Source organism: Amphiprion ocellaris, chromosome 3, assembly GCF_022539595.1.
Source record: "Amphiprion ocellaris isolate individual 3 ecotype Okinawa chromosome 3, ASM2253959v1, whole genome shotgun sequence".
Classification (NCBI taxonomy): domain Eukaryota; kingdom Metazoa; phylum Chordata; class Actinopteri; family Pomacentridae; genus Amphiprion; species Amphiprion ocellaris.
The window spans coordinates 36998092-37019036 of record NC_072768.1 but is presented as its reverse complement, the minus strand read 5'-3'; the positions used below and the strand labels follow the sequence as shown (position 1 = coordinate 37019036).

Genomic DNA, 20945 nt, shown 5'->3' with positions numbered 1-20945 from the left:
TTTTTTTTTTTTCGACATAGTATAGTAAGGCGTTTTTTTTGCGCCAAAATTCATGATGATTTTTTTTCAAGGAGAACCTTACCATAGTATTTTTCACGACCTCCTTTACATTATTTCATCATATGGCACGTTTTTACAACATGTTGAAAAATCGCATTTTTTTTCCGACATAGTATAGTAAGGCGTTTTTTTGCGGCAAAATTCATGATGATTTTTTTTTTTAAGGAAAACCTTTCTGGAGTGTTTTTCACGGCCTCCTTTACATTATTTCATCATATGGCACGTTTTTACAACATGTTGAAAAATCGCATTTTTTTTCGACATAGTATAGTAAGGCGTTTTTTTGCGGCAAAATTCATGATGATTTTTTTTTAAAGAAAACCTTTCTGGAGTGTTTTTCACGGCCTCCTTTACATTATTTCATCATATGGCACGTTTTTACAACATGTTGAAAAATCGCATTTTTTTTCGACATAGTATAGTAAGGCGTTTTTTTGCGGCAAAATTCATGATGATTTTTTTTTTAAGGAAAACCTTTCTGGAGTGTTTTTCAAGGCCTCCTTTACATTATTTCATCATATGGCACGTTTTTACAACATGTTGAAAAATCGCATTTTTTTTCGACATAGTATAGTAAGGCGTTTTTTTTGCGCCAAAATTCATGATGATTTTTTTTTCAAGGAGAACCTTACCATAGTATTTTTCACGACCTCCTTTACATTATTTCATCATATGGCACGTTTTTACAACATGTTGAAAAATCGCATTTTTTTTCCGACATAGTATAGTAAGGCGTTTTTTTGCGGCAAAATTCATGATGATTTTTTTTTTAAGGAAAACCTTTCTGGAGTGTTTTTCAAGGCCTCCTTTACATTATTTCATCATATGGCACGTTTTTACAACATGTTGAAAAATCGCATTTTTTTTCGACATAGTATAGTAAGGCGTTTTTTTTGCGCCAAAATTCATGATGATTTTTTTTTCAAGGAGAACCTTACCATAGTATTTTTCACGACCTCCTTTACATTATTTCATCATATGGCACGTTTTTACAACATGTTGAAAAATCGCATTTTTTTTCCGACATAGTATAGTAAGGCGTTTTTTTTGCGCCAAAATTCATGATGATTTCTTTTTCAAGGAGAACCTTTCTGGAGTGTTTTTCACAGCCTGCTTTACATTATTTCATCATATGGCACGTTTTTACAACATGTTGAAAAATCGCATTTTTTTTTAGACATAGTATACTATGGCGTTTTTTTTTTGCACCAAAATTCATGATGATTTTTTTTTCAAGGAGAACCTTTCTGGAGTGTTTTTCACAGCCTGCTTTACATTATTTCATCATATGGCACGTTTTTACAACATGTTGAAAAATCGCATTTTTTTTCCGACATAGTATAGTAAGGCGTTTTTTTGCGGCAAAATTCATGATGATTTTTTTTTTAAAGGAAAACCTTTCTGGAGTGTTTTTCAAGGCCTCCTTTACATTATTTCATCATATGGCACGTTTTTACAACATGTTGAAAAATCGCATTTTTTTTCGACATAGTATAGTAAGGCGTTTTTTTTGCGCCAAAATTCATGATGATTTTTTTTTCAAGGAGAACCTTACCATAGTATTTTTCACGACCTCCTTTACATTATTTCATCATATGGCACGTTTTTACAACATGTTGAAAAATCGCATTTTTTTTTCGACATAGTATAGTAAGGCGTTTTTTTGCGGCAAAATTCATGATGATTTTTTTTTTAAGGAAAACCTTTCTGGAGTGTTTTTCAAGGCCTCCTTTACATTATTTCATCATATGGACACGTTTTTACAACATGTTGAAAAATCGCATTTTTTTTCGACATAGTATAGTAAGGCGTTTTTTTTGCGCCAAAATTCATGATGATTTTTTTTTCAAGGAGAACCTTACCATAGTATTTTTCACGACCTCCTTTACATTATTTCATCATATGGCACGTTTTTACAACATGTTGAAAAATCGCATTTTTTTTCCGACATAGTATAGTAAGGCGTTTTTTTGCGGCAAAATTCATGATGATTTTTTTTTTAAGGAAAACCTTTCTGGAGTGTTTTTCAAGGCCTCCTTTACATTATTTCATCATATGGCACGTTTTTACAACATGTTGAAAAATCGCATTTTTTTTCGACATAGTATAGTAAGGCGTTTTTTTTGCGCCAAAATTCATGATGATTTTTTTTTCAAGGAGAACCTTACCATAGTATTTTTCACGACCTCCTTTACATTATTTCATCATATGGCACGTTTTTACAACATGTTGAAAAATTGCTTTTTTTTTCGACATAGTATAGTAAGGCGTTTTTTTTGCGCCAAAATTCATGATGATTTTTTTTTCAAGGAGAACCTTTCTGGAGTGTTTTTCACAGCCTGCTTTACATTATTTCATCATATGGCATGTTTTTACAACATGTTGAAAAATCGCATTTTTTTTTAGACATAGTATACTATGGCGTTTTTTTTTTGCACCAAAATTCATGATGATTTTTTTTTCAAGGAGAACCTTACCATAGTATTTTTCACAACCTCCTTTACATTATTTCATCATATGGCACGTTTTTACAACATGTTGAAAAATCGCATTTTTTTTCCAACTCAGCTGCAGCCTTCGTCCACCCGGCCTCCGTTGACTCGTTCCGCCTGCCGTCTCTGGAGCTGAAGCTGGATTGGAACAGACCAAAGTACAGTCCAATCACGATGCCAGCTGCCTCTCAAAAGGCTCCTTCATCTGGCAGGTGGCGGCACTTCTTCTGAGGGGAAGCTGAGCTGGTCCAGCAGAACTTTGGAGATGTGTTCCAGTGGTTGGTGGATGTGTGGGGAGATAGAGAGGGACCTTTGAATTGTTCACAAAGGAAAACAGGGAACCCATTGGTAGTTTTAGTTTAGGGTGCTACTGCGGTGTGTTTTGGGCTTGAAGAGGTGAACAGGAAGAGGTTTTTTTTCGTATTGATTATCTTTTACTTTGTTCCTGGTTGGAATGCCCATCAATGTCAACATGAAGTTCAATTTTAGTTCTGTTTATTTATTTTTATTTTACTAACACCCATTTGCTTTTAACCCCCTGACATGTTGTGTTGTTGCGAACTTACTCTTTCAAATAAATTCTCGTCTAACCCTCTGGAAACCAGTGTTTGGACTGTTTTTGTGTTGCTCCTCACCTACTTCAGACAGCCGGGACATAAACACGTTTTGTGGACCACACGCTATACTATGACGTGTTTAGAGTGACATGCTATACTATGACGTTTTCAGAGCGACATGCTATACTATGACGTGTTTAGAGCGACATGCTATCCTATGACGTTTTTTGAGGGACATGCTATACTATGACGTTTTTTGAGCAACATGCTATACTATGACGTTTTTAGAGCAACATGCTATACTATGACGTTTTTAGAGCGACATGCTAAACTATGACGTTTTTAGGGCGAAATGCTGACGTATGACGTTTTTTGAGCGACATGCTAAACTATGACGTTTTTAGGGTAAAATGCTAAACTATGACGTTTTTAGAGCAACATGCTATACAATGACGTTTTTAGGGTAAAATGCTAAACTATGACGTTTTTTGAGCGACATGCTATACTATGACCTTTTTTGAGCCACATGCTATACTATGACGTTTTTAGAGCGACATGCTATACTATGACGTTTTTAGAGCGACATGCTATACTATGACGTTTTTAGAGCGACATGTTGTACTATGACGTATTTAGAGCAACATACTATATTATGACTTTTTTTTGCGACATGCTACACTATGACGTTTTTAGAGCAACATGCTATACTATGACGTTTTTAGAGTGACATGTTATACTATGATGTTTTTTGAGCCACATGCTATACTATAACTATATAACTATAAATCCAATTGCCAAAATATACACGGACCAAAGAGACTCAAAACTATACAAAATGATATTGCAAGGACACAAAATGACACTAAATACACACAAAACTCATCAGAAAGGCATTAAATAGACCCAAAATCACAATAAAGAGACACAAAACTACACAAAATGATACTGAAGAGACACATTACATTAAAGGGACACAAAATCACAAGAGAAAAAACTACACAAAATGACACTAAATAGACACAAACAGACATTAAAGAGACACAAAATCAGATCAGAGACACAAAAAGTCACTAAGCAGTCACAAAACTACACAAAATTATATCAAAGAGACACAAAAATCACAACAAAGAGACATAAAACTACACAAAATGATACTAAGGAGACACTAACCTTTCTACCTCTTCTGTCCCTCTCAACCCGTCCGGCCAGCAGTAGAGGGTTCCCCCACATTAGAGCTGGGTTCTGCTGGAGGTTTTTTTCCCTGTTAAAAGGGTGTTTTCCTGCCACTGTCTCCTTAGGGCTGCTCTGGGGGTTCAGGCATATGGGTTCTGTAAAGCGTCTCGAGACAATTTGACTGTAATTGGTGCTATATAAATAAAATTGAATTGAATTGGGACACAAAATCAGACCAAATACACACAAAAAGTCACTCATCACAAAACTACACAAAATGACATTAAAGGGACACAAAAATCACAATAACGAGACATAAAACTACACAAAATGACATTAAAGGGACACAAAAATCACAATAAAGAGACATAAAACTACACAAAATGACATTAAAGAGACACAAAAATCACAATAAAGAGACATAAAATGACACTAAATGAGATTAAAGGGACACAAAATCAGACCAAATACACACAAAAAGTCACTCCTCACAAAACTACACAAAATGACATTACACAAAACTATCACTAATTTATTGGCCTTATTCTATATCAGCTGTGGAGGTTTCATTATGACCTCAGTTAAATCGTATTTTCCAGTAAAATTATACAGAATTTAACTTCATCCTTAAAGATTTTTTCCTACAAACTCAAAAAAAAGTCTTATGGTTTTATTTATGGTTATAGAACATTTTACTTCTTAAAACATGGAGAAAATAGATTTCCTCAGATTTCTGACAGAAAGCTGATTTTGAAGTTATAAAAATTTGATCCATTGCAAAAAAAAACCCAAAACAAACTTAAATTCTGAGATGAAAAACATTTTGAAACTGCTTTTATCCAAGATTCTGATTTCTGTTGCATATTTAAAAAGATTTTAATTGTCTTACTGTGAGTTTTACAATGATCTCAATTAAATATTTCTTCTCTGGTTTCTAGAAAAATAAACCAATAAATCCAGACTCTGTGGCTGGCGGTAAATATTCTCTTTATTTCTTTATCAAAACTTTCTCTACCAAATGAAGCTTTCTTGTCTTTATGTGGCGAACTTCTTCTGTCTGACGGGTGGCGGCAGCTGAGCCATGACGTCCAGCAGGGGGCGCTCCACCACCACCAGGGAGAGGTCGTCCAGCAGGGACATGCTGAGGACATGCTGCAGGGGGGAGGGCCCATCAATAATCATCAATAATCAATAATTAATCATCAATAATCAGCTGATCGGCTACCAATCAGGTCACACTTCAGAGTTTAGATTAAGGAGTTTTTTAGCTGCATCAAGCTGGAGTTCTGATAAAGGAAAGAGACAACATCATCTAAGACACACAAAATAATACAAGAGTAACACAATGACATAAAAGTAACACAAAATGTCATAAAATAGACACAAATGAGAAAACAGAGACACAAAATTATTCTAAAAAGACACAAACATACCAAAAATACACAGAAGGTTAGTAGAGACGCACAAAATAATGCAAAAGTAACATAAAATGACATAAAAAAATAACACAAATGAGAACACAGACGCACAAAATTACACTAAAAAGACAAACATACCCAAAATACGCAAAATGTCATTAAATATACACATAACAACATCAAAGACGCACAAAACAACACAAAATAGACACAAAATGGCACAATAGACACACAAAATTATACTAAAAAGACACAAAGATGCACAATAAAGACACAAATGACAAAACAGAGACAGAAAATAACATCAAAAAGGCAAAAATACACAAAATGTCAGTAAAGAGACATAACATCAAAGACGCACAAAACAACGCAAATGAAACACCAAGTGACATAAAAGTAACACAAAATGTCATGAAACAGACACAAAACAACACACAATAGACACAAAAATACTCCAAAAAGACACAAAAACATCAGACACACAAAATGTGAGACACCTGACGACATCAAAGACGCACAAAACAACACAAAATGACATAAAAATAAACACAAAATGACACAATAGACACACAAAACGTCAGTAAAGAGGCACCTAGCAACATAAGGACACAAAACAACACACAAGTGACATAAAATAGACACAAATGACACAACAGAGACACAGAATTACACAATAGACACACAAAAAAATGACACTAAATAGACACAATCAAACCCAAACTACACGAAATGTCAGTAAAGAGACACAACATCAGACGCACAAAACAACACAAAAGAAACAAAATGACACAAAACAAGACAGAAAATACGCAAAATGACATAGTAGACACACAAAATGTCAGTAACAAGACACACAAAGACACACAAATCATCAAAAGAGCCACAAAACAACAGAAAATGACATAAAATAGACACAAAACTACACAGTAAAGACACAAATTACAAAAAAAGAGACACAAAACTACACAATAGATACACAAAACGTCAGTAAGGAGACACATAACTACGTCAATGACACACAAACAACAAAATGGAAATACAAAATGACACAAAACAACACAAAAAGACACAAAATGACACAAAAAAGACACAAAAATACCACACACACAAATTGTCCCAAAAAAGACACCTAACAACATCAAAGACGCACAAAAGAAACACAAAATGACATTCAATAAATACAAAACAACACAGAAAAGACACAGAAATGACAAATTACAAAATAGAGACACAAAATTACACTAAAAAGAGACACAAACATACCCCAAATTACACAAAATGTCAGTAAAGAGACACATAACATCAAAGATACATAAAAAACAAAATAGAAACACAAAATGACATAAAAACAACACAAAACAAACACATAATGACATTTAAAAAACACAAAACAAAACAAATTACACCAAAAAGGCACAAAAATACCAGAGACACACACATCAGTAAAGGGACATATTACAACATCAAAGACGCACCGAAAAGACACAAAATGACACAGACACACAAAATTACACTAAAAAGACCCAAATAGACACAGAAAATGTCACCAGAAACAACAGCAGCAGGAGTTATAGTGATTATTCTGTGATTTCCTTTTAGCTCAGACATTTTAATTTTCCAGTTTTGCCTTTTCTCTCTCATGTGGGCGGGACTTACAGAGCTGCGTCCCTATTGGTCGGTTACTTTTAGACGGACAGGTACGAGCAGATTGTATTTCTGAGCTCCAAGCTACCTGCAGCTAACGATTCTTTTGGTTTATTTACTGTATATTCTGTACTTTAAGGGAAACCTGGGGTTGGGTTTAGCTGAAGGTCAGATCATCGCTACCTGGAAGTTCTTGCAGATCTTGAAGGCGTGACTCTGTCTGGTTCTCTCTGGAGCAGGAAGACTCCTCAGAGTCATCTGGTTGTAGAGGATGGTCGACGACTCAGGAAGAGGCTGCAGAGGATGGAAAACGTCAGAGAAGAATGAATATATCTGAAAATACAGTCAGTTAATCAGCAAAGTTTACTCTGGTTTAACCCTCGTGTCGTCCTGCAGCTCAAAACTGACCCGTTTTAAAGTTTGAAAATGTGGAAAAAATATATATTTTCACAGTGAAACTTCTGATGTCCACCAAAACATTTTTGGTGGAAAAAAAGAAAAAGTTAAAAATGTTTCTTAAGAACATTCACATAAAAATCAACCAAAATCCAGCGATATTTTGCTGCCAATGGAGCTGGTGCTTTACAGAGAGTAAATGGGATAATAAAGAAGGAGGATTACCTTCAAGATAACCTAAAATCATCAGCCTGAAGGTTGGGTCTTGGGTGCAGTTGGGTGTTCCAGCAGGACAATGACCCCAAACACACATCAAAAGTGGTAATGGAATGGCTAAATCAGGCTAGAATTAAGGTTTTAGAATGGCCTTCCCAAAGCCCTGACTTAAACCCAACTGAAAACGTGGATAATGCTGAAGAAACAAGTCCATGTCACAAAGCCAACAAATTTAACTGAACTGCACCAATTCTGTCAAGAGGAGTGGTCAAAGATTCAACCAGAAGCTTGCCAGAAGCTTGTGGATGGCTACCAAAAGCGCCTAATTGAAGTGAAAATGGCCAAGGGACATGTAACCAAATATTAGCATTGCTGTATGTATATTTTTGACCCAGCAGATTTGGTCACTTTTTCTGTTAACCCATAATAAAGTCATAAAAGAACCAAACTTCATGAATGTTGTTTGTTACAAAGAAGTTTCTGTTCCAATCACTCTATCAGAGAAAAATCAGAGTTGTAGAAATAAGTGGAAACTCAAGACAGCCATGACATTATGTTCTTTACAAATGTATGTAAACTTTTGACTACAACTGTATATGTGGGCTCACTTTAGATATTTTTACAATTTTTTGAAAATATTTACAAGAATTTTTTATTTTTTATTTTTTTAAATAAAAATTTCAAGGGAAAATTTTAAGGAATTATTGGAATTTTCTTCCTGAAGGTTTGCAAATTTTCAGAAATTTGGGGAATTTTTTTGCAGAATTTTTGGATTTTTTTCAGACAAGGAAAGAATATTTTTTGGTGCCAGTAAATGAGGACAACAGGAGGGTTAAACAGAGACACAAACTGTAGTTTTGTCATCGTTCAAACTGAATAGTTCCTGTTTTATCTCAACATTTATGTCTCCATTCTTCTGCATATTCACTACAGCTGGATGATAAATCTAATGAAAATCAGAACTGTTTAAATGTTATACGAATTCACAACATCATGATTGTGAAGCCAAAGTGGCCAATCAAACACCAAAAATAAACTTTACTTTATTTAACTATTAAAGATAAAAACCTGAAATCCTCTCTGGTATTTCTCCTCGTGTCATTGATTCAGAATCTGTAATATTATATTAAATAATGTGATTATGGTGGAGTGGTAAAATGAAAAAGAAAACATCTTTGAGCTCATATTAAAGAGGAAAAATGCACAAAAAAACTATATTGCATAATTATTGTGGAAATGATGGATTATAGGTAAATATTAATATTGACTTGTTAAAATAGTGCTTTCCAGTAAAAATAGACATGACTTATACACTTTTATCGTGTCTCATGTTTTTGTCGCTTTGTTTCTCGTTTTTTTGTCATTTGTCTCATGTTTTTGTAGTTTTGCATTTCCTTGTTGTCATTTTGTCTCCTTTTGTAATATTTTGTGTCTTGTTTTTTTACCTGACTTTTGTCATTTCTCTCACGTTTTTGTCGTTTTGTGTTTCCTTTTTGTCTCACCTATGTCGTCTACTTTTATGTCGGTTTGTAGATTTTTCTCATCTTTTGTCGTTTTGCATCTCATTTTTGTCTCAGTTTCTAATATTTTGTCTCATGTTTTTGTTGTTTTTTTACCTGACTTTTGTCGTTTGTCTCACGTTTTTGTCGTTTTGTGTTTCCTTTTTGTCTCGCCTGTGTTGTCTACTTTTATGTCGGTTTGTAGATTTTTCTCATCTTTTGTCGTTTTGCATCTCATTTTTGTCTCAGTTTCTAATATTTTGTCTCATGTTTTTGTTGTTTTTTTACCTGACTTTTGTCGTTTGTCTCACGTTTTTGTCGTTTTGCGTTTCCTTTTTGTCTCGCTTGTGTCTTATTTTTTGTCATTTTGTGTTTTGCTTTATTCTATATATCCTTTTGTTTATAGTTTTTGTCATTTTGTCATTTTCGGTCTTGCTTGTCCATTTTTTTGTCGCTTTGTAACTTTATTTTAAATCTCTTTTTGTTTTGTTTTGTGTCTCCTTTTTGTCGTTTTGATCATAAAGTAAAATACTATATCGTTCAGTTCCAGATGACTAAATGTTGTGTTCCTTTGTAGACACTCTGTGATCTGTTAGTTGTAATGTGTAAATGATAAACTGAGGCATAATATTGCTGAAATTTAATTTATTTTTCTTAAGAAACTTCAGTTTGTTCATAATGTTTTGTAAAAAGATAATTCCTTGAATGTGAACATTTTCAGAATGTACTTTTTTTGCACTAAAACGAAGGAAACATTAGGAGTTGTGGTTATTTATAGGTTATTATCTTATGATTTTCCTGCTGACTTGAGGTCAGGTTTGGCTGAATGTGGTCCTGAACTAGGAAGAGGCTGACAGTCCTGCTCTACACTATCTGAGCTAAACGTGCCTCTCAGACTCACCAGACTCTGGTCGATGATGCAGAACATGAAGGTGTCGTTGAGGATGATGTGTGTGGGGTTTTTGGGGTTGAATCCGACGCTGGTAACCGGCGTGTCCCTCTTCAGCCATAGACCGTGCAGTCCTTGTTTCTGCAGCTTCCGACTCCACTCGGTGTATTCCTTCTGCTGCAGCGAGAACTCGAAGATCTGCGGCAGAGGAAACACCACGTTAGAACAAGGTCAATAACGGATAAAGAACAGGACAGGTGTGGCGTCTACCTGCTGGTCGGCGTGAACAGAGATCAGGTTGTTGGTGGTCGGGTGGATAGCGACGGCGGTGGGACAGGAGCTGTACACCGGCACCGAACAATGCAGCTGGAAACAGGAAACAGACAAGTTTTAGTCTGTCATTCAGCCGCTTTGGCTTTATTTTCTTTGACATTAATGGAGGAATTTAATCCTCGTGTCATCCTGCGGGGCAAAACTGACCCCTTTTAAAGTTTGAAAATGTGGAAAAAATATAGATTTTCACAGTGAAACTTCTGATGTCCACATTTTCAACATTTTTGGGAAATCTGTGAACATTTTTTGGTGGAAAAAAAGAAATATTAAAAATTTTTAAGAACATTCACAAAAAAAATCACCCAAAATCCAGTGAAATTCGCTGGATTTTGGGTGATTTTTTTTGTGAATGTTCTTAAGAAAATATTAGAAGTTTTACTGATATATATGGAATCACTTTAGATATTTTTAGGATTTTTTAGAAGATTTTTACTCATTTTTTGAAAATATTTACAAGAATTTTCTTGCCAAATTTGGGGTATTTTTTTTTTTTTTAAAATAAAACTTTTAAGGGAAACTTTTAAGGAATTATTGGAATTTTCTTCCTGAAGGCTTTGCAAATTTTCAGAAATTTGCAAAATTTTTGGATTTTTTTTCAGACAAGGAAACAATATTTTTCGGTGCCTGTAAATGAGGACAACATGAGGGTTAAATATGTTGCTATGAATCTTTGCAGAGTTGTATTTTCTTCTGTTTTATTCCGCTAATGTGAATGTAAAAAGAGAAAATGAAGCTTAAATTCAGCAGTAAACCCAGACTGACCTTCATCTTGTGCAGGTTGTAGACGTGGATCTGACAGTCAGTGTTTGCAGCTGCCAACCATTTACCATCATCACTGGGAGACAGCAGGTGGATCGGCTGTCTGGAGTCTGGAAATCACCAAAAAAAAACACAAAAAAGTAGTTAGAAAGAGTAAAAACAGACGACTACAGGCTGCTAGATTCACTGTAGTGTCTTTATCTGTAACAGGAACATTGTTCTTTTGTCGTTTTGTCTCATTTTTGTAATATTGTAATACTGTAATAATAGTCTTAGACTGTCAGAAATCTAAAAGAAGCTAAAACTTCATAATCATCTTTATAAATATCTATGTTTTATGCTCTAAAAAATTTCAGGCAAATGAGAGATAGTCAAGAGTTCTAAAGATCTGATGATCTGAGATGGAATGACCCACTAACTCTTGTACTAATATAGTTAATTTTTGGGAATTTTCTCCATAAATCAATGAAAATTACTCCTTTTGAAATGAACATGACACACGGGGACCAGAATATGTGACAGATTTCCACATAAACGTTCAATACAAGCGTCTGAACAGTGAGGAATCAGGACTGACCTGACTTGTGTCTGAGGGTTTGAAGATATTTACACTCCAGCTGGTTCAGAGCAACAACAACAACAGAAGACTGACTGGAAGAAGCAAAGAGTTTGGAGGAATCTGCAGAGAAGCAAAGCTGATGGACTGAACGAAGCTCTTTGGGCAGTTTGGAAACCTGGAAGGATGAAGAATCACCATTATTACAACGATAAATATTCAGACGAATGATTCTCTGCTGAGGACGAACCTTGTTGACGCTGATGTTGTTGTTGTGCTGCAGTTTGTAGAGTCGGACACTGGAGACGGTGGAATAAACCAACCAGCCTCCACATGGAGACAAAGCACTGCAGCAGATGTGATCTTCACCCTGCATAAAACACAACAAACACTAAGACTAACGTAATATTTAGTAAACAAGAAAAGCAGTCAAAGAGCACAGTACTCCTCCAAGGCTGCTGAAGGCTTCTCACCTTCCCTGAAAATTTCATCCAAATCTGTTAGTCCGTTTTTGAGTAATGTTGCTAACAGACAGACAGACAGACAAACCAATGCTGCATCACATAACTTCGCTGAGGCTCCACCTCCTTGGCGAAGCAAATATACCCAGCTTGGTTTAACATGCTGCTTGCCGGAGCTTTAAGCATCATAGAAGTCTTTGTCATGTCACCCCTTTACTAGCTAAATGCCCATAGCGCCTCCTCTGGTCTCTTCAGTGTTAAACAGTGAGAATCTCCACCTGGTGGAACAACCAGGTACTACAGCTAAACTGCAACATATTTTCAGACAGGTATGTCCTTCATCTCAGGTCCTACTTGATCATGAACATCCTTGATAGGAACGCTATCCAAAATATACCCAGCTAGCTGCAACATATGTTGCTTTTTGGAGGTCATTAAGCATCATAGAAGTCTTTGTCATGGTGCCCCTTTATTAGCTAAACCCCCCATAACGCTCTGTGTTTGCCAACTGACCGTCTCTTCTGGTTGCTACAGTGAGGCTATAACCAGGTACTGCAGCTGATTTACTATACGTGAAATGTTTACTATCTTGGCCATGCTAACTTCACACTCTCTTCTTCTGTTGTTGAGATTTAGGGAAATAACGAGTCACCAAAAAATGGTGTAAATCATGGCAAAACATCCAAGCTCCCTGTAGCTTCCCAAAAAAACAAAAAACTGATTTTTACATGAGTCATTTTTACAAATCATGTAGAAAAGTCATAGGAGGTAAACACGGGACTTTGGGTCCAGCAGATGTTAGCACACAAGGCTGTTTGGCTAACACATTTTCTAGCTTCTTTTTCTTTGCATTCATTACACAAATGCATCATTCTTCTTCATAACAAAACTACAGCATCCACTCACCTTCCTCTTCAGCTGCAGCAGCTTCTCTGGTTTCCTCTTCACAGTCAGACTGTCTCCAGGTTTCCCTGTTAACACACAGTTCAATATGCTATAACTACTACCACAGAAAGTTACAATATCACCATTAACGGTCACATTTACCTTATTGAAACACACCTATGCACTAAATCCATCTGCAAAGTATATTTTTAATCATCTGTGCTGCACAATAATCAAAAAATTAAAGATTTGGAACCCAGATATCATTTATTTCATGTTTAATTTTGGTCCTCTGCTGTCAAATTTGTCACAATGTGCATCTTAAAGGAACATTTATTTATAATAATCACAGGATAGGCCTTCAAAATAAAACTACAGGATTGTTTCCTTTCTTTCAGCGTTTCTTCGCAATAACAGACAACAAAAATAACTAATATTCTATCTGACAAAACCAGATTTTCTTTCGTTTTCCAGTTTTTCCACTCTTCACCATCACTTCTACTGCTTGTCTTTCTTTATCTATAATGTATTTCCTTATCAGATTGTGTTTTTCTCACCGTTTCCGTCGCTCTCTCCGAGTCTCCACAGCTCTAAATGATCTGGAAACTGGAAGAGCAGCAGTCCGGCTTTCTTTGCACAACCAACCAGACTCCTCTGCATGAAGACAGATGGAGAAAAACATTAATCAAAAACTGCAATCTCTTTTTGCATAAACATGAACAGATTTAAACAGAAATACGCACGAAACTACAGCTTGATAATGAATCATAATCTTAGCAATATTTAACACATATTTATTTTTTTGTGTTCCTGTATATTTTGTAAAGCATCTTAGAGTGTCTTGAAAAGCTCTATATTAGTATTATTTTATACTAATAATCCTGTAGTACATCAATAACACAATCCTAACACACAAATTTGACTGAAAATAAACCCAAATCTACATGATTACAGACCAAAAATGCTTTCATTTAATCTGCAATTAAAAGTTTTGTCATACAAAATAAAGCAAGAGAATTTAAATGTGCATTTGAAAGTTAATTTTTTAGATCTTTTCTATCATAAGTACAAATCAGATTAATTTTCTCAATAAATACTTAACTAAAATCATCCTATAATTTCAATTATAACTGGTGTTCTTATTGTGGAGGGTAAAGGAAGTTGGAGTCATAAATAAATGTTGATGTCGGTCATTTAAAGAAATTATTCTGTCACTTTGGGTCAACAAATCTGAAAAGTTCCACCAGAACCTCCTGAGAATCCTTCATCTGCAGTAACTTTAATTAATGATCAGAGTTCCACCTGATCACTGCACTGATTATTCACTGACAGGACAGAGGTTTAGTTTTGTTGTACATCACACCGACAATATTCTGCAGTGTATTTATGTGGATTTTAAACAGATTACAGAACAACTTCCAAAAAAACTGTCCATTTTAGTCTCATAAAGTATAAAATTCCTCTCCAGAACAGCTACAGTTGCATGTCTGGATAGTGTAGAGTACAAGAGTGATTAGTTTACAGCTATATTCTTTTATTTTTTTTGGAGGAAACAAACAGAAAAAACAGTCATAACTTAAACACAAATGATAATTCCGGAGCAGGTCTGACGTTTAAGTGGCAAATCATTAATGCTGAAATTAAGGATGCTCTTCTTTATATATTAAAATTGCAAAAAATCGGCTTTATTGAACTTGTTCTGTACTCACGTGTGGAAAAGCTATTTTGCGCTGCGCCGCCTCCTGGGTGTTCTTCTCCACTTTGTCCAGCAGGGGGTGCACCACCAGCTGAGTGTCCATACCTGGAGGGAAACGTTCAGCATTTTATCAGGCGTCAGGTTCACATTTCAGCTGGGATTTCATAGATTAGATATAAAGACAGAAACACGTATCTCTGTAGATCATTTAGGATGTTTCTGCGATCGATGTGAAGAGGTCAGAATGTGGTAAATCTGAAATATCTTGTTCTGTTCTCCCAGAACTGAATGGTTGGTTCAACACAACATCGGATATGAAGACAGTTCAACAAAGTCAGACTTTCTTTGTGTGACTCCACAAAAACTAAACCCTCAGTCAGAGTTAACACGTATGAAGGTGGTTTCTAACGTTCTTTATTAACTCTGCTTCAAACTGTGTCGACATAAAAGGACGTTTAACGCGTCGTGATTCTTCTTCGGCACAAAATAAAATGATCAGGTTCAGCTGTTTCAGTCAACAGGTTGTTTTAACCCTGTAAGACCTAAATATTTTTTAAAAATGAGCAAAAAATAAATAAAACTAAAAATAATAATAATATATATACCCAAATATAGAAAAAAACATTTTTTTTGCTATTTTTTCTAAATTATATATAGAAAATAGAAAACAATAATAATTTTTAAAAACAGTTTTATTTTTGCAACTGTGGGTTTTATAGGGTTAATGAGGGTAAATGTATGGCGATAGAAAGTTGCGACTGGAAATGATGCAAGACAGGAATGCTGGTAGAAAACTGTTAACCTCTTGACGCCGATTGTTGTGAATTTGCATCATACCGCTTTCATTCAGACTGCAGCTGAGACAGCGTATCCATTCCCCCAGCGCCAGTTTGTGCATATTCAATATGTACCTAGGAACCTTTTGCAAGCACTAGTTTCTGGTAGGACCGGTCCGAGTGGAACCTAATTATTATATATCTGTTATTATTACTATACATCTGTTCTATGTGTAATAGATAAATTAACAATCTCCACTTATTTTATCATCAGCTGAAAAGCAAAAACACATAACGCAATAATAATTTTTTTATAAAATTGTAAATAAATTCAGTCGTCAAGAGGTTAAATGTGTGTAATGTATTTATTTTACCAATTTATCACTGCAGCTGATTATTGATAATTGACAGCTGCACAATAAAGTTAATAAACTTCAGACTTCATGTAGACAAACACAGTATCGTACTGAAGTGGATGTAGGTCTGACACTGTCTCATAATGCAGAAAATCACTTTAATTTGTGGCCAAATCAAAGTGAAACTAAAGTTACTGTTTGAATATTCTCTGTAATAATTATCATCTAATATGTATTCTATCAGCTGCAGTACCAGCAGAGTAAACGGACCAAACCCAAAAACATATTTATACGATTTCTGCATCACCAACTAAATACATGTAGGTTCCCATGGCAACGTGATGTGTACAGTGCGTGATAGTGTAACTAAATGGCTTCACTGAGTGGTTTTCGTAACATAAAGCTCAACAGGTTCACAGATAAAACATTTTCCCTCAGCTGAGAATCCCAATCACTCATAAATAAACGTCAGGAAACATTTTAGTTAAAGGGAGACGCTTCTTAGCGATGATGTAAATCAGAAGCCCTGAACAGAACCTGCTCCAGGTGAGCTCCACAGCATCGGTTACCATGGAGATCTAGCCAGGTAAGAAGAGAGCCATCTTCATGATACTAAAAACTGTAACTTTACCACTAATGTCACTTTGTAGTTCAGCCTCTGATGTGCAGTTAGAGGGAGAAATTGTGCATCTATACAAGAGGCCAGATCTGCTGTAATCCACCATCATTCTGAGATGGTGCAACAGCTGATCTCCAAGATAATTTAAACAGAAAATAAACTGCATCAAGATGCTCCCATATTTCATAACAGGATTAGATTTTAAAGGACTATGTATTACCTGTGTATCAAAACATGTTCTCTTCCTACTTTAAGATATAAAAATAGTTTAATGCTAGAAAAACGTGCTTTCTTTTCCTAACTGCATAAACATTTAATCATCTATGTGGAATATGACGTCTTATCTTGTATTATGTGATTCTGACTGAATATTTGTCATCTTCATGCTCTGGTTCGGGTTTAAACTGACTCATAAATGTCAGACATCAGGTTTAATACCGACCTCCAGAGACCACGGCGGTGTCAGTCAGAGCCAGCGCCTTCACGTCATGCGAGTGGTTCTTAAAGGTCCTGGTTCTGACCCACTCATGGTCCCGATCCTGCCGGTCCACGGTGGAGGACAGGAACTGGAACTGGACGATGGTTCCTTCTGACGTCCCGGCGATCAAACTGCTCTCGTCCTGTTAAACAATCAATAACTGATCAGTGATCTGCAGGGATGTGATCGATCGTTGGTTAGGGTTAGGTAACTTCCTGTTATGGTCTCACCTGAGACACCGCCAGCGCCAGGACGTCCCACTTGGTGACCAGGTGGGTTCTGACCAGAGTCCCCATGAGTCCATCCCAGATCTGGACCTTCCCCGCTGAGTCTCCGCTGACGATGGTGTTATTGGACAGGAAGGCGATGCTCCAAACCACCACCTCCCGGCTTTTAGACGCTCCGACTCCTCGTTCCACCAGCAGTCTGTGTGTCGCTCGGCCTGAAGGCAGAAAACAAACAGTCAGGACCAGATCTTTAACAAACAGACAGTAAAGATCAACTGATATGGCTCTTCAGAGTTTACACAGTTATTGGTAACCAAGAGAGACTGAAAACTTAGATTTGAAACAGACAAACATTAAAGTTCTCCTCTGGTCTCTACGATAATAAACAGTAAATGGCTCCACCTGGTGGAACAACCAGGTACTAGAATTAACATACAATTTGTTTTTCAACCTACTTGTCTTGCTTTTATTGTCATTGATATTTACTGCTTTTGTTTTTCAGTTGTATTTTTATCTTTTTCATTTTGTGTTCTGTTTAATTTTTATGTAAACACACCTTTGGCTGCATCAATTAAATTACAGAAGGAGTTTTACAAAACAGTCTTATTATTAATATTTAATAATAACAATGGATGAACCTGATTTTAAAATGTTCTACTTGAATGTTTTATCTGATTTTTGGTTCAGTGCAGATCAGTTACCTGTCTCAGTGTCAAAGATTCTGATCATGTCCATCATTCCAGCTGCGATCTGAGCACCAGAAGGATGCCAACTCAGAGATATGATACGACCTAGAAACACAGATACAGGGAAATCAAACAGCTGCAGGAAACATAAACGTCATTAAGTCTGAGTTAGAAAATAAAAACATCTCTGGATCAGGTTGTTTTCTTACTTTTCTGCCTGTCAAGGTTTCTTTGGAACTGAATCTTCTCCTTCAGGATTTCAAACAGCTTCACGGTTCCGTCTTCACAGCTGACCTGAAACAGAAAACTTAATTTAATCCACAGCTGAAGTCTCATCACTGATTCTGACCCAGAAATCTGATTTACAAATATCCATGAGGTCTGGACTCACCGCTAGATGTGTTCCCTGGTTGTTGCAGCTGATGGTCCAGATCGGTCCTCCGTAGGCCTCGATGACGTACTGAGGCTTCAGGTTCTCCAGGTCGTACTCTGTGATCTCACCGTTCAAACCGGCACTGAACAGACGCTGACCGACCCAACAAAGAGCCTCCACAGCTCGGCCGTCCCGACCGGGGATCACCTGAGGACAGAACCAGAACAGGAGGTTGGTCCTGGATGATTCAGAGTAGCGGGTTAGTGACGTATGTCGAGCATAAAGTCTGAGTTTTACGTGTAACAAAGGTCGTTAACCTGCTAGATCACCATGGTGACCGACGCTGCACAGCTAACCTGCTCTGGATGAGGTTCTGTTCAGAGTTTGGGATTTAAATCGGCTGTAAGAAACATCTTCTCTACGTAAATTCTTTTCCTGATGACTTTCTATAAGCAGTTCAGATTCTCAGTTCAAGTTTTATTTGTAAACTTGTTGAGCTGTCCATCAGTAATCTCACTGAACGAAGCTGTTAAGTGTAGGCATCGTGTTGAACTAAGAACCTACATGAACTTATCTGGTGATGCAGAAAACTCAAATATACGTTTTACACTCCTGATACTGCAGCTAATAGAACACAGATTAGAAAACTGATCAGTCTATTGGTATTTATCTCAGAGAATATTCAATCAAGAACATCAATATAATTCTAATCAGATTTTTGCACACTGATTTTAGCTTTTAAGGTAGGGTCTCCTAAGGGCTCCAACACATAATCAAAAACCTGTCAGGTGAAACTAAACATTTTATTCGTGTGTGGTTGGATAACTTCATTCCCTTACAAATAAGTCTGCCTCTCTTCATTGTTTTTAAAATTAATTTTGGGTTCAACGCCTGTCTGAGCTGATTAACTAATTGGAGACTAGAAGTTTCTTTGTGCACAGCCGACTACTAGTATCTATCAATGTGTGTGAGGCTTTAAGCAAACATCAGTAAATAGTATCTTCTGAAAATAACCTCTCTAAATTCCATGAGTCTCTGCATGCACATCAGTCACTTCGAACATCCACTACCACAACTAGATACTCAGGCTACGGGAAACCCTGTGATAAAAAAACAAATGTTCTGCATTTATTGCACAGACTCCAACCAAAGTGTGAACTGCGAACAGAGCTTTGTCTGAATGTTTGTCTCCAAGAAACGCCTCCTGTGCCATGAAAGGCAGAGTTTCATCACCAGGCTGCAAGAAACCAAAGCAGTGAGGAATCAGAAATTAACATTAACACTGAACAAAGACTGTAAAGGAGCCTAAAAAAGAACTACCTTTGATTAAGTCCCCGATCATCCTCATGGAAAAGAACAAAAAAAACTAACTGTACCTTTATTCCTGTTTACATAATATCATGAGAGATTACCAATGTGTTTGAGAATTGACAAAAAGTGAGTATTTCACATGTGTACAGGTGCATTTGTTACCTTTTCCTGGTAGTAGTTGTCAGAGAAGTTGAAGATCTCCACGGCTCCATCGGCTCGGGCTACAGCCAGCCGCTCAGTCCGGCTATTGAACGCCATGGCTCGAATGGCGCTGGGCATGTAGTCGAAGAAGCGAACCCGGTGGACCTTAAACTCACCCATTATTCACTATGAAAGAGAAAACACAAATCAGCAGGTTATTGAAGGCGGTAAACTTTCAATCTGTGTCCATCATGTGTTAGCATCATGCGGTCACAGAGCTAACCAATGATTTTTCTGCAAGTAAAGCAACCAGTGATGTTTGAATAGCTTGAAAGGTAACTTAAAAACAGTCAGTATTCATCTGAGATTATCTACAGAATCTAGAAGGATTCTTCTAACAATCAGGGTGAAAAAACATCCAGCCAACCGAATGATAAAAGACTAATTTAATCTTTTTCTGAGGTGTTCTGTCCATCTGTGTTTTGATCCACAATCAGTGGTGCAATTTGACAAATAGAGTCAATCTTTCTTATTTTTCAATTAACTGATATTTTTTCCATCCCAGCGGATAGAGAAGCCTTTGAACATCATGGAAATACATTAAGAACTTATGTCAGTCTTTAAAACGACATTTTTCGCCCTTCATACTTTCACTGTTCCAGAAATACCAACAGTTAGCTCTATCTGCTAACACATTAGCGGCTCAAACTAACTGAAGCTAAAGGTCCGTTAGCTGCATTTAACACCTCACAGCTCAACAGCAGCAATTCACTTAAGCTCCACAGTGTTTCCTGTAAATATGAAACACAATTCACCTGTTTGTTGTCTTCGCAGTTACCTAACTTTCCTCTAAATTATCTCCGCACGCTTGAAAACATCTCTAGCCACGTTGATAACCTCTGAACCGGATATGGAACAGGCCGGGAGGAACGGAAGTGCGTCAT

General features: G+C 36.4%; 1 protein-coding gene across 1 annotated transcript; it reads right to left on the bottom strand.

The window, feature by feature from the left end:
* Positions 1-5252: 5252 nt before the first annotated feature.
* utp4 (UTP4 small subunit processome component) lies at positions 5253-20943 on the bottom strand. The gene is made up of 17 exons (XM_023294412.3): positions 20817-20943; positions 20023-20187; positions 18568-18756; positions 18386-18470; positions 18192-18281; positions 17494-17705; positions 17228-17405; positions 15048-15139; positions 13896-13992; positions 13360-13424; positions 12243-12362; positions 12014-12170; positions 11440-11546; positions 10615-10710; positions 10357-10542; positions 7528-7638; positions 5253-5434 (listed from the first exon to the last, which is right to left on the bottom strand). The coding sequence occupies exons 2-17, from the start codon at positions 20179-20181 to the stop codon at positions 5318-5320; spliced, it is 2061 nt and encodes a 686-aa protein (XP_023150180.2). The 5' UTR covers positions 20182-20187; positions 20817-20943; the 3' UTR covers positions 5253-5317.
* Between the last annotated feature and the right edge of the window lie 2 nt (positions 20944-20945).

Excerpts from the sequence above, each read along its gene's own strand:
- utp4 (XM_023294412.3), bottom strand. The coding sequence starts at position 20,181 with ATGGGTGAGTTTAAGGTCCACCGGGTTCGCTTCTTCGACTACATGCCC. Across the intron at positions 13,993-15,047 it reads GCAAAATAGCTTTTCCACAC|AGGAGTCTGGTTGGTTGTGC; the intron begins GTGAGTACAGAA and ends GTCTTCATGCAG. Across the intron at positions 10,543-10,614 it reads CTGTTCACGCCGACCAGCAG|ATCTTCGAGTTCTCGCTGCA; the intron begins GTAGACGCCACA and ends CCTCTGCCGCAG.